Source organism: Xyrauchen texanus, chromosome 12 (assembly GCF_025860055.1).
Source record: "Xyrauchen texanus isolate HMW12.3.18 chromosome 12, RBS_HiC_50CHRs, whole genome shotgun sequence".
Classification (NCBI taxonomy): Eukaryota; Metazoa; Chordata; class Actinopteri; order Cypriniformes; family Catostomidae; genus Xyrauchen; species Xyrauchen texanus.
Genome location: NC_068287.1, coordinates 16068204 through 16087913, shown reverse-complemented (window position 1 = coordinate 16087913; position 19710 = coordinate 16068204). Strand labels below are relative to the sequence as shown.

At 39.8% G+C, this 19710-nt stretch overlaps 1 protein-coding gene across 1 annotated transcript; it reads right to left on the bottom strand.

Moving 5' to 3' along the window:
• Positions 1–5570: 5570 nt before the first annotated feature.
• il21r.1 (interleukin 21 receptor, tandem duplicate 1) lies at positions 5571–18986 on the bottom strand. The gene is made up of 8 exons (XM_052138700.1): positions 18854–18986; positions 18217–18340; positions 17928–18036; positions 17606–17802; positions 17358–17503; positions 15744–15997; positions 10845–10938; positions 5571–7427 (listed from the first exon to the last, which is right to left on the bottom strand). Exons 2-8 carry the CDS (start codon positions 18317–18319, stop codon positions 6720–6722), a joined length of 1611 nt encoding a protein of 536 aa, XP_051994660.1. The 5' UTR covers positions 18320–18340; positions 18854–18986; the 3' UTR covers positions 5571–6719.
• Between the last annotated feature and the right edge of the window lie 724 nt (positions 18987–19710).

Sequence of the window (19710 nt, the reverse complement as noted above, 5' to 3'; positions counted from 1 at the left end):
GGACGATGACGATGGACGATGATGACGACGAAGGATGATGTGACAATAACGCTGTTCTCCATTTGATAATTTTTGTATTATTTACTGCTGATAAGGTCGATAGAAAATGTACACAAACATCTCTTTTAAAGAAAATTCCTTTTCCCTGAAGTGTCCCTGTACCTTCTCCATAATATGTAAATCATTTTATAATGGAATTAGCCGCTATCGAACTCCATTATGGATAATGACAAAAAAAATTAAGATTATTTGTCTGAATAAATTATTAAAATTAAATTAAAATCTTAATACAATGGCTATATGTATCCGATCACTATTTACATTTAAAGATTTAGCTATAAAATCAAATTACAAGATTATTTATCAAAATATACCAGTCAAAATTAGCTTTGAACACAAACAAGTCTTTATTGCTAATCGAACATAAAACTAACTAACACTGTTACGAATAGCAGGGACAACGAGGGAGACAAGGTTGAGGATCCAAACGCAGTATATTTATTAATTAAACAAACACAAAGGAACACCCGCGATGGGGAAATAAACAAGAACAGAGCACAAGGTCAGGAAACACAGAGCAGGCTTACAACATAAACTAACATTCATAACAACAAACAACGACAGTGACTGAACGAAAAGGCAGGGTATAAATACAAGAAGGGACCAATGAACAAACAGAACTCAAAATAACATAAGGTGATGAACAGAAACCAATGAGAAACTAACGAGGACAGGTGAGAACAATGAACAATGAACACGATGGCTAACAAGACTATGGAGGTACAGAAGGTTCAAAAGTGAAAACTATGGAGTGACGAAAGTATCAAAATGGAAGACAAAGGGGAAACAGAAAAACAGGACAAGGTCATACGTTACATAGCCCCCCATCTAAGGATCGGATCCCAGACGATCCAAACCAAAAAACATAACCCAAGACAAAAACCATAGAAAAACACAATGAAGGCACCGGGGCAGACAGGCAGTCCGGGGGCAATGAGGGGCAGAAGGAAGTCCAAGGGGGCACAGAGGGCAGGCAGGAAGTCCAAGGGGGCAACAAGGGAAATTAAACAGTCCACGGGGCACAAAGGGAAAGGAGACAGTACACAGGGCCAATTAGGCAGTCCCGGGGGGCACAGAGGGACCGGTTCAGGGGGCCTGGGAGGTGGCCATCGGACAGGGACGGGTCCAAGAGGCCTGGGAGGCAGCCTCAGGATAGGGACAGGTCCCGGGGGCGAAACTGAGAAGGGCTCTGGAAGCTCAGGAGGCGGAGCTGAGGGAGGCTCTGGAGGCTCAGGAGGCGGAGCTGAGGGAGGCTCTGGAGGCTCAGGAGGCGGAGCTGAGGGAGGCTCTGGAGGCTCAGGAGGCGGAGCTGAGGGAGGCTCTGGAGGCTCAGGCGGCGGAGCTGAGGGAGGCTCTGGAGGCTCAGGCGGCGGAGCTGAGGGAGGCTCTGGAGGCTCAGGCGGCGGAGCTGAGGGAGGCTCTGGAGGCTCAGGCGGCGGAGCTGAGGGAGGCTCTGGAAGCTCAGGAGGCGGAGCTGAGGGAGGCTCTGGAAGCTCAGGAGGCGGAGCTGAGGGAGGCTCTGGAGGCTCAGGAGGCGGAGCTGAGGGAGGCTCTGGAAGCTCAGGAGGCGGAGCTGATGGAGGTGGCACCGTAGGAGGCTCTAGTGGCGGAGGCCTGGAAGGCTCTGGCGGTGGGGCCGATGGAAGTGGCGCCGTAGGAGGCTCCAGAGGCGGAGGCCTGGAAGGCTCTGGAGGTGAAGCCGAGGGAGGCTCAGGAGGTGGAGCCGAGGAAGGTGGCGCCGTAGGGGCCTTTAGAGGCGGAGCCGTAGGAGGCTCGGGAGGCGGAGCTCTAGAAGGTTCTGGAGTCTCTGGGAGCAGAGCCATAGGAGGCTCTGGAGACGGAGCCATAGGAGGCTCGGGGAGTAGAGCCGTAGGAGGCGGAGCCGAGGAAGGCCTAGGAGGCGGAGCCGAGGGAGGCTCGGGAGTCTCTGGAGGCAGAGCTGTAGGAGGCTCGGGAGGCAGAGCCGTAGGAGGATTGGGAGGCAGAGCTCTAGAAGGTTCTGGAGTCTCTGGGAGCAGAGCCATAGGAGGCTCTGGAGGCGGAGCCGTAGGAGGCTCGGGGAGAAGAGCCCTAGGAGGCTCGGGAGGCGGAGCCGTGGAAGGCTCAGAAGGCTCTGGAGGCGGAGCTGTAGGAGGCTCAGGAGGCAGAGCCGTAGGAGGCTCGAGGGGCGGAGCCCTGGAAGACTTGAGAGACTTGAGGGGTGGAGCCTGGGGAGGCTCGAGAGACTTGAGGGGTGGAACCCTGGGAGGCTCGGGGGAAGGGGCTCTGGAAAGCTCGGAGGGCGGAGCTCTGGAAAGCTCGGGAGGCGGAGCTCTGGAAAGCTCGGAAGGCGGAGCTCTGGAAAGCTCGGGGGGTGCTGGCTCTTGGACGGTCATGGCTACTGGCACTGGCTCTTGGATGGTCATGGCTACTGGCACTGGCTCTTGGACGGTCATGGCTGCCGCCGCTGGCCCTTGGACGGTCGAGGCTTCAGGCGCTGGCTCAGGGACGGTCGAGGCTTCAGGCGCTGGCTCAGGGACGGTCGAGGCTTCAGGCGCTGGCTCAGGGACGGTCGAGGCTTCAGGCGCTGGCTCAGGGACGGTCGAGGCTTCAGGCGCTGGCTCAGGGACGGTCGAGGCTACAGGCGCTGGCTCAGGGACGGTCGAGGCTACAGGCGCTGGCTCAGGGACGGTCGAGGCTACAGGCGCTGGCTCATTGATGCTTGAGGCTACCGGCGCTGGCTCACTGACGTCTGAGGCATCAGGCTCTGGCTGGTTGGCCGCGGCATGCGTGGGCGCAGGCTCGCTCACCGTGACATGCGTAGGCTCTGGCTCGCTCATGGTGACAGGCGAGGGGTCTGGCTCACAGACCGGGGCAGGCGTGGGCCGGGAGGCGGAAGCCTGTCTTCTCCTCCACCTCCGGGCAGACGAGGTTGACCGTGTGGGTTCTGGGGAAGTGGCTGGCATGGGGGTTTGCTCGCTGACATGTGGAGCTGGTGTGACTGGGAGCGCCAGGGATGGCTGAAGGGTCTCCCCTGTGGGTGGTGAGGTAAAGTCCTCCTCAGCAACGCCCAAGGTTAACGGCGATCCGCCGACCCGCAAAGTCACCTCTATGAAGCTGCAGAGGGACCACTCGTGCGTTGCCGGTGGTAACCGCTCCCTCAGTGAGGCGTTCAGATTGCCCCTGAAGAAGCTCACCAGGATTGGTTCGGGAAGTCAGAGACGCTTGCCAGGGAAGGAAGTCCTGGATGTGGTCTTCCAAAGGGCGGTCCCCCTGCTTGAGGCTAAGGAGCCGATAATTGGCTGAATAGGCTGCTGGATCCATGTGAGGTCGATCGTTCTGTTACGAATAGCAGGGACAACGAGGGAGACAAGGTTGAGGATCCAAACGCAGTATATTTATTAATTAAACAAACACAAAGGAACACCCGCGATGGGGAAATAAACATGAACAGAGCACAAGGGCAGGAAACACAGAGCATGCTTACAACATAAACTAACATTCATAACAACAAACAACGACAGTGACTGAACGAAAAGGCAGGGTATAAATACAAGAAGGGACCAATGAACAAACAGAACTCAAAATAACGTGATAAGGTGATGAACAGAAACCAATGAGAAACTAACGAGGACAGTTGAGAACAATGAACAATGAACACGATGGCTAACAAGACTATGGAGGTACAGAAGGTTCAAAAGTGAAAACTATGGAGTGACGAAAGTATCAAAATGGAAGACAAAGGGGAAACAGAAAAACAGGACAAGGTCATACGTTACAAACACATTTAGACAAATATAAACAGGTTGGTATGTGAACTGTAACAGAAGTTGAATGGAATGAGAGAGACTTTGCCTTGTGAACCATTCAGTACTTCTTTCAGTATAACGCTATTGCAATCGGATTACCCAAAGTATTTAAATAAAACACCATCACTTTCAGCAAACGTCTGGAGAGGTACTTGCATGTCATTGTGTTTTCTTGCATTGCTTTGGTTCTTTGGCTCTGTCAGTAGAAAGTTCTGGTTGTTCAATCAATGTTTTGGAAATCTATTAAGATCATGGACAGTTTGTTGCTGGAATGATGAGGCAGGGCTTTGGAGCGAGGCCTTCCGTGAGGGAGACTCTAGATTCCCTGTCAAGAACTTTGCGTTCCAAGCTTCCTGAACTCTTCATTGTGTGAATACAGAGGGGTGCAGAGGGGGGCAAAGAGTCACGAGTGCAAGAGCGTGGTGGATGAAGATAGCTGAAGAGGAATAGAAGAACAGAATGGAGTTTCCTTGGTGGGGAGGCTTTGTGCTGTTGAGGTTGGCTGCACCCCAAAGGTGTCTTGAGCCAATAAAATATGTCTTCTGCGGGGTCTCATGGTCATTTCTGTTCCTCCTTCTGAAGGTTATTGATGACCCTTTCTCTGTGAAGACACCATTTCCCACTCAAAATGTACGTTTTAATAATACATTTTATATATTTCGGATACAACTGAATATATAAAAAAGTATTAACATAAACATTCCTGAAATGTAGAAAGAATCTCAACGATAGTAAACATGATGTGCTTTATCAAGAATGGTTACCATTCTAGTAATTTGACATGAATTAGACAATCAATTCATCAGTTAGTAAAGTGATTACAGGTCATAACAACATCATATTCAGAATGATCTAGCAAGGCTAAGTATTGTGTACATTTTGGTAGAAAAAGGTAGATTCTGTGCATTTTAAAGGCTTAAGTTATCAAAGTACTGTGAATTTGTGTGAAATGGTCATTAATTAAGATGAGATGTCTTAGTATTAGAATTGTGTTGTCCATTGCAAATATGAGGGTCCCATAAGGGAGTCTTGGTAATGAGTTTTAGCAAGTGACACATAAAATGTCTAATTTTGTAAGTGTGCATTTGTTAAATTGAGTCGAAGGACAAAGGAGTAGCTTAGCTTTCCATGGGGTTTATATGGCAACAATACTTTATCTATCTCTTGGAATGTGTGAACAAGTTGTGGCTTTTTTTCTAAGAGTGTGTCCGTACAGACCTGCCCTTTGTTCGTTGAGATTGCACAAAGGCAAATGTGGGCCTTTGTTTCCATAGTACTTCAGAGTGATGTCATCTTGAAGAATGTTAGGTTAGGTTCCCCATGAGAAATGAGGCATGTACACCAACTTTCAGAAGAATTGGACAAATGAGGTAGAAATGACATCACTTTGAAAATAGTTTTGTTTGGGCGTGACCTGTAGCGCCACCTATGGGCGAATGTGGGCCATTGTTGGTGTGGGGGTACCCGTTGGCATGGAGTATCAATGTGCCAATTTAGAAAAATTTTGACTAGTTACTTTTTGAAATATTGGGGCTCAAGGAGAATAATGCGATTCCTCCTCAAAATGGCAAATCATTTAAAATTGATCAGTAAAGGGTTTGGGTTAAACCCTCCCAATGGAGGAATCCAAAAAACATGTCTTTCTGTCCGAATACTAAACGAAAAATTTTCAGTGTACAGGAAAATCCATCATGCCGGACCTTATGGATCCTTGAGGCTTTTTTGTATCCAATGAGAAATGAGGTATGTACATAAAATTTCAGAAGAATTGAATAAATAGGGTGGAAATGACATCACTTTGAAAATAGGACATTTGGGCATGGCTTGTAGCGCCCCCTAAGGGCGAATGTGGGCCATTCTTGGGGTGGGGTTTCCTATAGGCCTGTAGTATCAATGTACACAATTAGAATGTTTTTGACCAGAAAATGGCTCTTTTCGGTGTGGCCTGTAGCTCCCCCTAAGGGCAAATTTTGGCCATTATTGGTTTGTGGGTTCCAGTGATGTGAGTGATGTCATCTTGAAGCATGTTAGGTTTGAAAAACCATCAGTCAAAATTATATTTGATTTATTGACACATATATATTGATAAAATGTGGACATTTACATAAACACGCCCCTTTCAGCCATTTTGTATCGTATTCATTTTTGCTAAGTAACGTTTTCAAAGACATCAATTCTACATATGTGTAGCAGGAGAAGAAGAGTTTTTTAGGTTTTCCCTATTTGGACAACTGGCACAATTGTCTAGTGAATTCAACCCTCAGTCTAACCTGAATTGATAATTAGTACAACAATTTCAATCTCAATTCAAATAATTCCACTACGCTGGTTCTGGAAAAGTACATACTTTTTAGTATAAGATAGTACGGAAATATTGGGTCATACTACCATATCATAAAACTGCGTCTTGACACCACAGACAACTTTTGTTGCCAGACTCATCACACCAACCTTTAGGATGTATCCTTTATTTCAGGATACATGAACATTCTGAAGCAACAGGTCGATTTTCCGTGTGATCATATTATTATTGTTGCATACTCTTTGTGTTTGTATGTGCTAGCATGTCGCTAAATTCAACATTTCAACATAATTACGTTTAGGTTCATACATTTTAAAACTGCCATTTTACACCTCTGCTTTTGTCTAGTATGATGGTCAAAATAAATGTTTATACAAGTTTGCAATTTTTGCAGAATTGACCACAAATACAGTTCATTGAAAGACGAAACAGCTCACATGCCAAAACTGTGCCTTTCTTATGTGCAAATTAGGACCAAACAGTAATGTCTTCAGCCTTATATGTACAAGCTTCCATGTTGTACAGTTTATTATTCAGTTTTGGCTGATTGGTTCCATTTGGTGTAGTGGCTACTTTCCAGTGCTTTGGGTATCAACTTGGACTGCAGTAAAAGCCACCCACTGTTTGACATAATTTGAATGAGAGCGCTCCACGCCGTCCAGAGTGGAAGTCTCTATTTGTTCGTTACCATCAAATGCTGAGGGGCTAGAACAGTCCGACTCCAGAAAGCCACTGTCTATGGTGTCTAAATCCAATCCCATTTGAGGGTAACCATCATCAGATTGCTCATTAGAACTATAAGAGTCCAGAGAGACCTGTTCAATGTTCTCTAGGTCATGCTCTTGTAGATGCCAATCATCACAGTCTAAAGCTTGTAAACTTCCCCTCCCATCAGGCCCTAGAGCCCCAGGCTGCCCATCAGCGACCTCAAACAATATCTGATTGCCTTCTTTGGAGTTGAGGAAGTCCTCCAGGCTATGTCTATGACTCTCACCGGACCAGTCGGCCATGATGCCCTCTTGATCAGATACAGTAACGGTGTCCATTGATATGTGGCCGCCGGAGTGTGTGACACCATGACTATTGCTTCCAAGGAAGTAAATTTTAGATGAGTTTTGACTTGCCAGACTGAACGGGCTGGAGTCTCGCTGACTGTTCCTATGGTTACCAGACTCCTCTGAGCTGTCACTCTGCTGCTTGTCACAAAGTACCTGCAGAGTTGCGCTCTTCTCAAGGACATCATAGTTATTGAAGGTCAGCACTGGCCCTACCCATTTCTGAAACAAAACATGAGAAGATTTTTTTGTTTAATTGGTCATGAAATCAGTTATAGAAATTACATCAAATTACTGACTGCAGGGCTCAACAATAAGTATGGCCCTTTTGGAGCCATACTTACAAGACTGTTTTGGACCATTTGAAGTCACTTGCCAGTATCCCAATGTAGCATTAACACTAATTCTAACATTTATTGATCTGGTGCATGTGTTTTTATACCTTTAAACCATTTGGTTTCCTATGTTTCAGCGTATTTGAAAATGATGCTCAGGGCCACCGCTGGCCAAAATGATGCCCTACGCAGAGTTCCAGGTGGACGGGGGGGGGTGTTCGCATGATATGAGCACGAAGCGATCGTCTGTGTTCCACAACTGCTTTAGGGTCCTTGAATAACATATAATGTGCGAGTAAGGGCAGCCGGTGGGCTTTCTGGTACCTCCTAGGGTAAGATGGTGTCCCCCTAGGGAGTTGGTGCCCTACGCAGACTGCGTAGTCAACTTGTAGGGAGCGGCGGTACTGATTATGCGGTACTGATTATGCTGATTTGAATATGTAACCAATATTATCAAGCTGGCTAAGAAAATCAGTGAATGACTTGTGATTGTCTTGGAAGCATCAGTATGCCATCGTTTTACAGAACAAAGTGTGTTTATGAATGTATAGCTGTCATGGGCATGTCAGGGACATTAAAAGGTACATTATACAGAGCTGCATAATTTCTAGCTATTATTGCAAATTAAAATCTAGTGATTTTTTTTTTTGTTTTTATAAAGAAAACTTAAAGGAATATTCCAAGAGCAATACAAGTTGAGCTCAATCGACAGCCTTTGAGGCATAATATTGATAAGCACAAAAATGTATTTAGCTTGTCCCTACTTTTCTTTAAAATAAGCAAACATTTGGGTTACAATCAGACACTTACAATGGAAGTGAACAGGGCCAATTTGTAAACATTAAAATACTCACTGTTTCAAAAGTATATCCACAATACGTAAACAATATCTTGTTAACATGACTTTAGTGTGATAAAATCGCTTTCTAAATTTTTCTGTGTAAAGTTATAGCCAATTTTACAACTTTGTTACCATAACAATGTAATGTCAACAAACCCTAAAAGGACTGAAAAATGTGTATTTAACCAACTTTACAACTCAAATAATACATGCATTTTAACAAAAGAATTAATGAAATTAATTTCTGCCTTTAAACCCTCCAAAAATTGACCCCATTTACTTCCATTGTAAGTGCATCACTGTAACCTCGATATTTGTTATTTCTTTAATAAAAGGACGGACGAGTCAAAATAGATTTTTTTGGTAATGAACATTATGCCACAAAGCTGTCGATTGAGCATAACTTGTATTGAACCTGGAATATTCCTTTAAAATTTAATTTAATTTGTCTATTACATTTCTGCTGTATTTGATAAACATCAGCTCTGAGGTTAAGAATTTTGACAATGTAAAATATGTCATTAATGTAAGTGGAGCTACTGATAATAATTCATTTAAGTTGGCTAAGAGGACTACAGCAAGACTTTACATTTTAAAGTCTATCCACACTTTACATATTTCCAGCTAATCTGTCAAAATGTTTGCAAATCCTATACTGCTCAAAACAATGTGATTGAGATCAATACAGCTGAGATCCACCAACACTTTGCCGATAATAAAAAAAGGTTTATCATAAGCACCACTTCTTTATTAATAAAAAGTATTTTTTTTAGCCCTAAGTTTGGTTTGTAAATAATCTATGTATTTAAATATGTGTACACACATAATCAAGGTCATTTATAATTAGGTGTTTGGTGCATACAGAATAATAACTGATCTTATAAAAGCCACCCAGATACACACACACAAAATTAAATGTAGGAAAAAAAAATTCAGTCCCATTTATCAACATTGTACTGTGACATGTTTTGAGAAATCTATTTTAAATTAAGAGGGTTTGGAAAATTAAAAAAGGTGTCATGGAGCAATTTAGACCAAAACGTAGTAGGATTTGATACTTCTAACACTTACCCGACTAGACTGCATTATTCTGACACGTATATGGAAAACTATAATAACTCTTTTAAATTTAACATGCTAATACTTAAGATGGATTATGCTTAACATTTTTAAACTTTACAATTGAGAACTCTTGACAAGCGATTTAGTACGTGAGACCAGACATTTGAAACCATATTTTAATGGTCTTGGTCTTGTCGTGGACTCGGTAGCATTTGGACTCGTTTTTGTCATGGACTTTACATGGACAAGAATGGAATCAAATTTTCTTTTCTTTTTTTGAGTCCCTTCAAAAAAGTGCCACTTATTACTATTATTATTATTTTCTTACTATTTCATTCTCTAAATGGATCATTTGATCGACAAAACCAATATTAATAATAATATCAACACCTGAAATAATTGTAGAGAAATGCTGCATTTTGAATAGCACAAATGTGTGTTTGGCTCACAATAAATTTCAATTGAGATTGTAAACAATTTTTAAAGTCAAAACTAAAGATGTGGCATTTATTTAATTTTTATTTTATAAGCCTAAGCAAATAATATATGAGGCATATTTGATATATGAGATAAAATTAAATGTAGTTTAATGCTAACACTGTATATTGAAGGTATATCAGTCTCGTCTCAGATTCAGCCTCTTCTGGTCTTGACTACAACACTGTTCTCATTTCCGCATGCTACTATCTCCTAATGGAATACATTCGCATTGGTAGTTTTAAAAACATTCACAGGCCAATTAGTTGCCACCACTATATCCTGAGTAACAACTTCATGTTGACACAAAGTGGGTCACTCAAGCCTTGATAGTTCACAATATCGACATATTTCATAACACTGAGGTTTCAGAGAAACCCTCAAGCCAAGAACTGCTGCTTCTATTAATATCTTTTCAGTATTTCAAAAGCAGCTCTTTGAGAGAATAACAAAAATAACTCATTAAGCATCTCTCAGTTCTGATTGTTTTTGTTTTTATTATAGAGAGCTCGAGAAAATTTATTTTTCAGCACATTTTACCCCGTGGAATATTCACTAAATTTCCCCTTTATTTAAAAACAGCTATTTATAACTACCCACCTTAGCAGAGCTTGAGTTTGAACTCATAGTACTTTCCATTCAAGGGGAAAACTGCTACTTTCAGTTTGTACATGTAACAGAGTCTCAGCTAAATATTTAAAACAGAGCCCTCCCTGTCCTTTCAAGCCCCTACAGACTGACTAATTTGCAAAATGTCACATTTCCCGCTCAAGAGTGAGGTTAAGCAAGTCTTTAACATGAAAATCCCCTAATAACACATTATCACAACCACACAACAACTTCTACGTATGCATAAGAGACTTAAAGACACGGCTAGCTTGATTTAAAACAAGAGAAATGAAATGAAAAGAAAAGGAGGCCTACCTTAAAGTCTCCTTGATATGTATGGTAGAGTGGTTTGAAGTAGTCATGAGGACTTGGAATATGTTGCCATAAAGACAGCTTTTTGATGCCCCCTCTGTAAAGAAGGAAAGACAAACTGTTTTACACTGAAAAACAAACATTACTAGTAGGATTTACTTAATTTTTATTTCACAAGTTTTGGCACACAGTGTTTCTAAGTAAATCTTAATGGCATAAAACTAAGTAAAATCTACTTCAGGTCATAATACTGATTAAAGTGAGTGTGTAAATGTAACTTAAAATGTTATTAAATTCAGTAACTTTTACTTTTGATATACGTGATACATAAATGTTTTTTTATTTTTGTTTTACTTTTTTTTAGAATATGGCACATCTTAAATTTTCCTTCCAAACATACTGTATGTTTAATAATGTACCTTACGACATACGGAAACCACCCACAGGGAAACTTAATGCATGCTATCTAGTCTGTGAGACAACATCACCCTGCATTTCTAGCAATAGATCATTTACTCACCCTCAGGCCATCCAAGATGTATCTGAGTTTTTTTTTTTCGTCAAAACAGAATTTAAGATTTTTAGGATTTAATTTCAGGCCTCCTTCTTTAAACAATGCAAGTGAATGTACTTAATTTTTTGACAGTCCAAAATGCATAATTAGGCTGCATCACAATAATGCACATGACTCCAGTTGACAAATAAAGTTCCTCTGAACACAAACGATTGATTATTTTCAGAATAAAAAAACAATAATTGCATAATTTTTAACTACAAATGTTCGCTTCCGTACATCTCTGTGACGCACGCTCATGAGAGGGATGACGTAAGCACTTTGGTAAGGTTACCCGTCATGTGGAGGAGGCAGGAAGCACGTCATTACGAGCGCTGTACAAAGTTTAATCATATTTGCTGTAGATTTGTGTTTGTATAAGTGTATTGTTCAAAATGGTCGTTTGCCGTATGGATCCAGGATGCTTCCACCAAAGAAAAATATGAACTTTTCCTCGATTGCCTATACATGATCATGAGCGATTGATGCTCTGGCTTATTGCACTGAACTTGGATATCAGTACACCCCTACATTCTCAAATACTGGAGGGTGTGCAGTGAACATTTTACCCCTGAGGATTTCAGACCATTGAAAGAAACAAAGGGCTGATATCTGAATTCATCGGATGTGCCCATGCTGATTTCCCAGCAAATTCATATACATGTGAAAACTCTTTCATTATCACGCCTCCCTCGGGATCTGCACCTCCCTCAGCGCTCCGCTCCTCATCACCCGATTTCTAATTCACTGCACCTGCACACAACTCACTTGTTCATCACTGCCTGCATAAATAAGTTTGTGAAGCTTCTCTTCTGTGTGATATCACCTGTACCATTGATCTGTGTAAATCCTGTGAATCTCAGTAAACGCTCTCGCACTTGGTTTCACTAACTTCAACTTGTGTGGCTTGAATTCCTGACAGTCATATAGCCTAAATGTTTTTGCAAAAGAAAAAGCACAAGTAGATAACGCCACGGCATTGCTCCGAAAATAAAGGATGGTTATTTACTGCAGTAATGTTTTTATTATTATTTGGAAATGAATTTTTTATTTTATTTTATATTGTTTAGAAATTGTTTTGGACTGTTTTGGTTTGTGAACAGCACTTGGTCTGTGCTCTGTGCAAGTTTCCCTTGTAAACAATGATGTTCTTCCTGTCTCCTCCACATGACGAGTGACCTTACCAACCTTACTTATGAGCGTGCGTCACAGAGATGTACGGAAGCGAACATTTGTAGTTAAAAAGTATATAAGTATTGTTTTGCTTCTAAAAATAATCAATCGTTTGCGTTCAGAAGAACTTTATTTGTCAACTGGAGTGGTGAGGATTATTTTGATGCATTAAATCCTTAAATTCTGTTTTGACGAAGAAAGAAACTCAGATACATCTTGGAGTAAATTATCAGCAAATTTTCATTTTTGGGTGAACTATTCCTTTAATTGTTCAAGCCCAGAGAATGCTAGGAATATCTGCTTGAAAAATTAAGTAAAATGTACTTATTTTATTTACGAGTGAAATTTACAGAAATCTTACTGAATATTTTCTACCCTAGGATTAATACATGATGATGCATTGTACAAATAACATTTAATTCTAAGCTAGAGCATTCATTTTTAACATGTTTGAATTTTAATTTACTTAATATTTTCAAGTTGATGCTTAAACTTTATTATTTCATGTAGAAAGTACTCAAATTATTCCTGCTATATTTACTTAACCACAAAATATGTTGTGTTCACATGTTTGAATTATTTCACCAGAAAAACACTAGTCATCTCTTGTTTCTCTCCCAGCCTACAATCTAAAAAGTGGTAACCTATTTCTACATGATCTAACCTTTAAAAATTCGTTTTGATGGTGTAACCTTTTGAATTCAGGTTGATTCAGTGATGTTAAATGCTTTTTTGACTTGAATAAAGATGTTATCACATGAAGCACATTTTTAGGTTAACATTTTTTTTCAGTGTATTTTAAATATACACTCACCTAAATGATTATTAGGAACACCATACTAATACTGTGTTTGACCCCCTTTCGCCTTCAGAACTGCCTTAATTCTACGTGGCATTGATTCAACAAGGTGCTGAAAGCATTCTTTAGAAATGTTGGCCCATATTGATAGGATAGCATCTTGCAGTTGATGGAGATTTGTGGGATGCACATCCAGGGCACGAAGCTCCCTTTCCACCACATCCCAAAGATGCTTTATTGGGTTGAGATCTGGTGACTGTGGGGGCCATTTTAGTACAGTGAACTCATTGTCATGTTCAAGAAACCAATTTGAAATGATTCGAGCTTTGTGACATGGTGCATTATCCTGCTGGAAGTAGCCATCAGAGGATGGGTACATGGTGGCCATAAAGGGATGGACATGGTCAGAAACAACGCTCAGGTAGGCCGTGGCATTTAAACGATGCCCAATTGGCACTAAGGGGCCTAAAGTGTGCCAAGAAAACATCCCCCACACCATTACACCACCACCACCACCAGCCTGCACAGTGGTAACAAGGCATGATGGATCCATGTTCTCATTCTGTTTACGCCAAATTCTGACTCTACCATCTGAATGTCTCAACAGAAATCGAGACTCATCAGACCAGGCAACATTTTTCCAGTCTTCAACTGTCCAATTTTGGTGAGCTCTTGCAAATTGTAGCCTCTTTTTCCTATTTGTAGTGGAGATGAGTGGTACCCGGTGGGGTCTTCTGCTGTTGTAGCCCATCCGCCTCAAGGTTGTGCGTGTTGTGGCTTCACAAATGCTTTGCTGCATACCTCGGTTGTAACGAGTGGTTATTTCAGGCAAAGTTGCTCTTCTATCAGCTTAAATCAGTCGGCCCATTCTCCTCTGACCTCTAGCATCAACAAGGCATTTTCAGCCCACAGGACTGCCGCATACTGGATGTTTTTCCTTTTCACACCATTCTTTGTAAACCCTAGAAATGGTTGTGCATGAAAATCCCAGTAACTGAGCAGATTGTGAAATACTCAGACCGGCCCGTCTGGCACCAACAACCATGCCACGCTCAAAATTGCTTAAATCACCTTTCTTTCCCATTCTGACATTCAGTTTGGAGTTCAGGAGATTGTCTTGACCAGGACCACACCCCTAAATGCATTGAAGCAACTGCCATGTGATTGGTTGATTAGATAATTGCATTAATGAGAAATTGAACAGGTGTTCCTAATAATCCTTTAGGTGAGTGTATAATAACAATGTCAATATATAAATAGGTAACAACCTCTCATGATAGCCTGAGGAGGAGGGCTTCCCCAGAGTCTTGGTTTCTCCCAAGGTTTCTTCCTCATTGCATTTAACATAAAAGGAAGTTTCTTGCTAGTGTTGCCTTTGGTTTACTCACTGCACTTGTAATGCATTATTATTCTTTGGAACAATATGTTCTAAAACTATAAAAATGCACTATACAAATAAACAGATTTAGATTGATACAAGACTAGTTTGGTGAGAGCATTTAGGATGCATTCACTGTCATTGCAGAACATAAGGCAGTCATGCTGTTCAAGTGTTAAAAAAGAAATGAAAACAGCAGCTGTCATGAAATGTTGTGCACTGGAGAAGTGATAGAAGTGAGTCTATGCACTTGCAGAGCTTACAGGTCTGACTTCCTCCATTCTTTGACCTACATGAAAATAGACAGTCTGCAAGAACATATCTGCTGCTGTTGTGGTTTATGTGAACGTGGGAGGTGAAAAGGGACTATTCATATACGGTAAAAGCGGTCATATTGATTACTGGAAAATGCATGTAGAGGAGGAGCTAATCAATATATAAAATCATACTTATCTCTAGTCTTTCATTAAGACAGTACACCACTACAGTATGAGAGATGTCAGGCAAATTCTTAGTGCATTATCTTTCAGATTTTCAAGAATGACAGAAGATATCTGGATGGTTTGAATGCAAAGGTTAAAAAAATTCCCAAAGGCATATGACTTTTGCAATGTGACTCATCTGAAGCATAAATGAAGTCACAGTCATAATGCGAGAGGCTCAAGTTTGCTTTACTTCTCCATATAGCACAAAATGACATTTGTACAAGGCCATATTAACCCCAAAATGCCTTGATTGCGAAATCTCTTTGTCATTTATTTAATGTACATTCTGCAAACTCATACTGTAAATACAATCAGCCAGAATGTCCCAGTTCAGTTCTAACTGCATATTTTCACCCAAAAAGAAACGATTCACTTCATTGTACGGAAAAAGATGTAATGAAAGTGAATGGTGACTGAGGTTAAAATTCCACCTAACTTCTTCCTTTGCGTTCCTTGGGAGAAAGAAAGTTATATGGCTATAAGTCATATATTGATAACCAAAAGAGACACTCACAATTTACCACTGTACACGAGAACCACCATCATCACAACAGGGACTGCCATCAACAACAGGAAATAGTACTGTTCTGACCCAGGAGCATCAGATGTCCATTCAACACTGTTGCTCCAATCACTCCACATGGATTTAACCCAGCTAGAATGCACTGCGACCTGGATATCTGCCACATAATGCCTCCCTGGCAAGAGGCTTTCACTGATAATAACCATGGATTGTTGGTTCTGTTGCAGAACATAAATGTTTTCCTTCTGTGGAATAATCAACATTCAATGACTTGTTGTTTGGAAAAATTATTAATTGATCAAATGTTTAAAATGCAGTGGGGTTCAAGACTCAACTCTTGCAAATGCTTATATTTTGCAGGTTTTTATTTTTTTATTGCAAATGATATTTTCAGCAAAACAATTTGAGTGAAAAGTTACATTTATTTCTTAGCATTTGGTATGTCTGATTTGTATGATTTATGCAAAACCTGATAATCCAGGTTATCACTGCATGATTTGAGAATGTGCCAATGAGCATCTTTTGTGCTTCAATGGAAGCAAGGAAATCCTTTTGTACAAAGGAGTTACTACAAGTTAAACTCAATTGACAGCATGTGTGGCATAATGTTGATTAACACAAAAACCGTTCCTTAAATTATCATTTTTATAGTCATTTTAGGACAAAGTTGTAAAATTGGTTATAACTTTAAACAGAAAAGGTTAGCAAGTGATATTATCACACTAAAATCACGTTAATATGCAAATGGTTTATGTCTTGTTGTTATACTTTTGAAACAGTGAGTATTTTAACGTTAAAATGTGTATTCTGTCATTTTTTTCCTCATTAAAAAACTTTTATTCCAAAACAAATTAATTGTAATTTTGAAACATAAGTATAAAATCATGATTTCATTAAAATGAAGACTCCAGTCATATCAGTAACATTATAAAAGCTGTTTTATTCTACATGGAGAGGGTCCACACATGGGGGCTGCCATTTTACATGACCATCCAAACACTACTCGCAAAAAACTGTCCTGTTATTTGACACTTTCACTCACTGATTAAATTAATCATGGCTATCTGTGAATACTACATTTCTAACTGAAAACTATTGATTTTAAATTATGCTGCATCCAAACTGCTAGGTGTCCCCGTAAATCCAAATTAAACTAACAAAAAGTTAATGAGTCCATCTTTAAGAATTGGCCCAACTGACTTACATTGTAAGTCCTCACTGTACGTTTGAATAAAGAAAAGGAGGGGAAGGTCAAATAACATTTTTGTAGTCATCAGCATTATAACATAAATGCTGTCGATAAAGCTTGACTTGAATTGAACCCGGTATATTCCTTTAACATGTCAATGTCACAAAATTGCTTATTTGATTAGTGACCTAGAAGAAGTGCAGAAACGTAACTATTTCTTATTCATTTTACATCATAACGTCTCTTTGGTTATAAATATTCCTTACAAAAAATAAAAGACTTAACAAATGTATTTCCAGGATTAAATTGGTTTTTGAATCCCAGATTCCCAGAGAGGAATTTTGAACCCCACTGTATGTCAATTTGGTGTCATCTTGTCTCCATGCAGTGCACGTATAGAATAATTTTGCTTTTACCTCCTCCAGGTCACCTTTAGTTCGCAATCGTACTCTGTAGTAAAAGTGTTCGTAGAGCTCATGCTCTGCATAAGCCACTTCCCAAGTGAGATTGAAACCCATATCAAATTCTTCAATCCTTAAATTGAAAGGCTTCTTAAGCTTAACTTTAAGAAAGGAAAATAAACATTAGAGAATACAGCAGACAAATAAAAAAGACACCTGAGTTATATGACACTGACCAATATCAAGGAAGTAGAGTGACTTACTAGATTTGTAGAGAACCATGTTCTTTGAGTGGAGATTTGATGGGCTCTCTATCCCTCCTTGTTGGGTCATTTGTGTTATTGTTATATTGCAGGTGGCATCATAGGTCATTATTATTTCGTGATCTTTTAACTCCATTGTGCACCAAGATTGTGGTGATTTGATACCGCAGCTCGCATTTACAACATTGTATTCATCCCTGGTTAAAACAATGAGAAGGGGGTCAGACAATGCATCAGTAATATGACTTAGCAAATTCCTCTTTGAACTGTCATTCCATATTTGTCAGGCTCAAAGACAGAACACGATGTGCTAGATCAGTACCTGCAATCTGCAAAAATGACACATGATGCTGTTCCTGCCAAGTCAGAATTAGAGCAGTTAAGCATAGAGATGAAGTCTGTGGTGCAGGTCACATTGCACATACTGTCATCTGCAAAGTATGATAAAGGAAATGTGGTCATTTGAGCGATAGGTATGTTAGTTTTTCGTCTCAATGCAAAACAAGACACGGGCTAAACCATTTTTTACTGTTAGATTTTTCTGCCATTTCTTAAACTTATTTTGTAATGACTTTGCCGTAACGATCAGATTGCAATAAATATAAACTTACTGCACTTAATAAGTCCACAAACAGCAAGCAAGGATATGGCATGCCATAGAGCCATCATGGAAAAACAATTGAAGAATCTTTGGTCAGCTCTGCTCAAATGCATATTACAGAGCCCGCACGGAAACTGAAATGAAAGTAAATAGGTTATTTTACTGTTTTTAAAAATGTGTTAACATGATAAACAATCCAAAATGTATTTATTATTTTTTTTTTTACAATTGTGTAATTATTTAATTATTTGACAAGTGTAAGGAGAATATGTAATAATACATACATATCACAGCTACTACTAATAATAACAATTTGTATACATAATAAACATACATATATTAACACATTCAAATATTTTATTTTATATTCACACATACAAATTTAAATATATGTTTTATAATAAATATTCAAATATACATTTATGTAAAAATATATTTATTTGTATAATATATACATATAAAACAATTAAACAAAAATGTCTAATCACAAATGTTACGTAAGAACCAATCATCATATATAATTTAGCTTACATCCATAATTGTAGCAAATAGAGCTGTAGCATAGGCTATGTGTAGCACAGCACATGTTCCGTTACACAGAAGAAGAGATCTTTTGAGAAGGAGACAGGTGAAAGTTGCATTCTTACCTTGATAATTGTTCCATTGAACCAATGTTTATAAAAATGCAAGATTCTGATGTTAATATGAATTGAATCAAATACCAAGTGCACATCGCATAAGCCCTGACATTTACAGTGTGCCAATCTATTACATGCACACTCAAATGCTTATGACAAAAGTATGACATGAAGGGTGGGTTGTGGTTAAAACGTACGTATATTTACAGATGTCCCGCCTCTTTTAAGACCAATTAAGGCTTGTTCCTGTTGTGTAGATGTTATCTTAAGGGCCGGATAAAAGTGCATTGTCTTCAGTTTTTGATTTCTTGGGACAAAGTAGCTGGTAAAAAGTAAGTCACGGGTTGACATGGGTAAGAAAAATAATAAATGAATACAAATGGAAAGCATTTATAATGTATATTTTAAAAATATTTAATACTACTTTAAAAAAAATGTATTATACGCTTACATTATGTTTTTTATTTCACCGTTATTGTTAATTTCTTTATATTTTATTACACCATAAATGTATTAATCTCTACACTCCCAATCATATGTACAACAAACAAACGGATACAAACAATTTGGGAGCGTAGAAACACTAGGACCCCAAGAGGTGTCTAAGAAATGCCTGACCAATATTCTTAAATCAGTGGGATTCTCTGACTAGTTTGTAAAAATAAGTAGTATGCAAGGAAAATGTATTGTTCTTGCACTCATTCCAAAATATGAATTAATTCAGTATCTTCAAATGAACAATTAAGTGTAACAGCTTGATAAATCAATTAGTTATTCATGTTTAACCTTAAGGGTTAGTTTGCCCCTAATTAAAACTCATCATATACAAAAGGAGATACGCAGAATGTTTGAGGCGGTAAGCCTCA

Excerpts from the sequence above, each read along its gene's own strand:
- il21r.1 (XM_052138700.1), bottom strand. The coding sequence starts at position 18,319 with ATGCATTTGAGCAGAGCTGACCAAAGATTCTTCAATTGTTTTTCCATG. Across the intron at positions 18,037-18,216 it reads TTGTGGACTTATTAAGTGCA|ATGACAGTATGTGCAATGTG; the intron begins GTAAGTTTATAT and ends CATACTTTGCAG. Across the intron at positions 17,803-17,927 it reads GTCATTTTTGCAGATTGCAG|GGATGAATACAATGTTGTAA; the intron begins GTACTGATCTAG and ends TGTTTTAACCAG.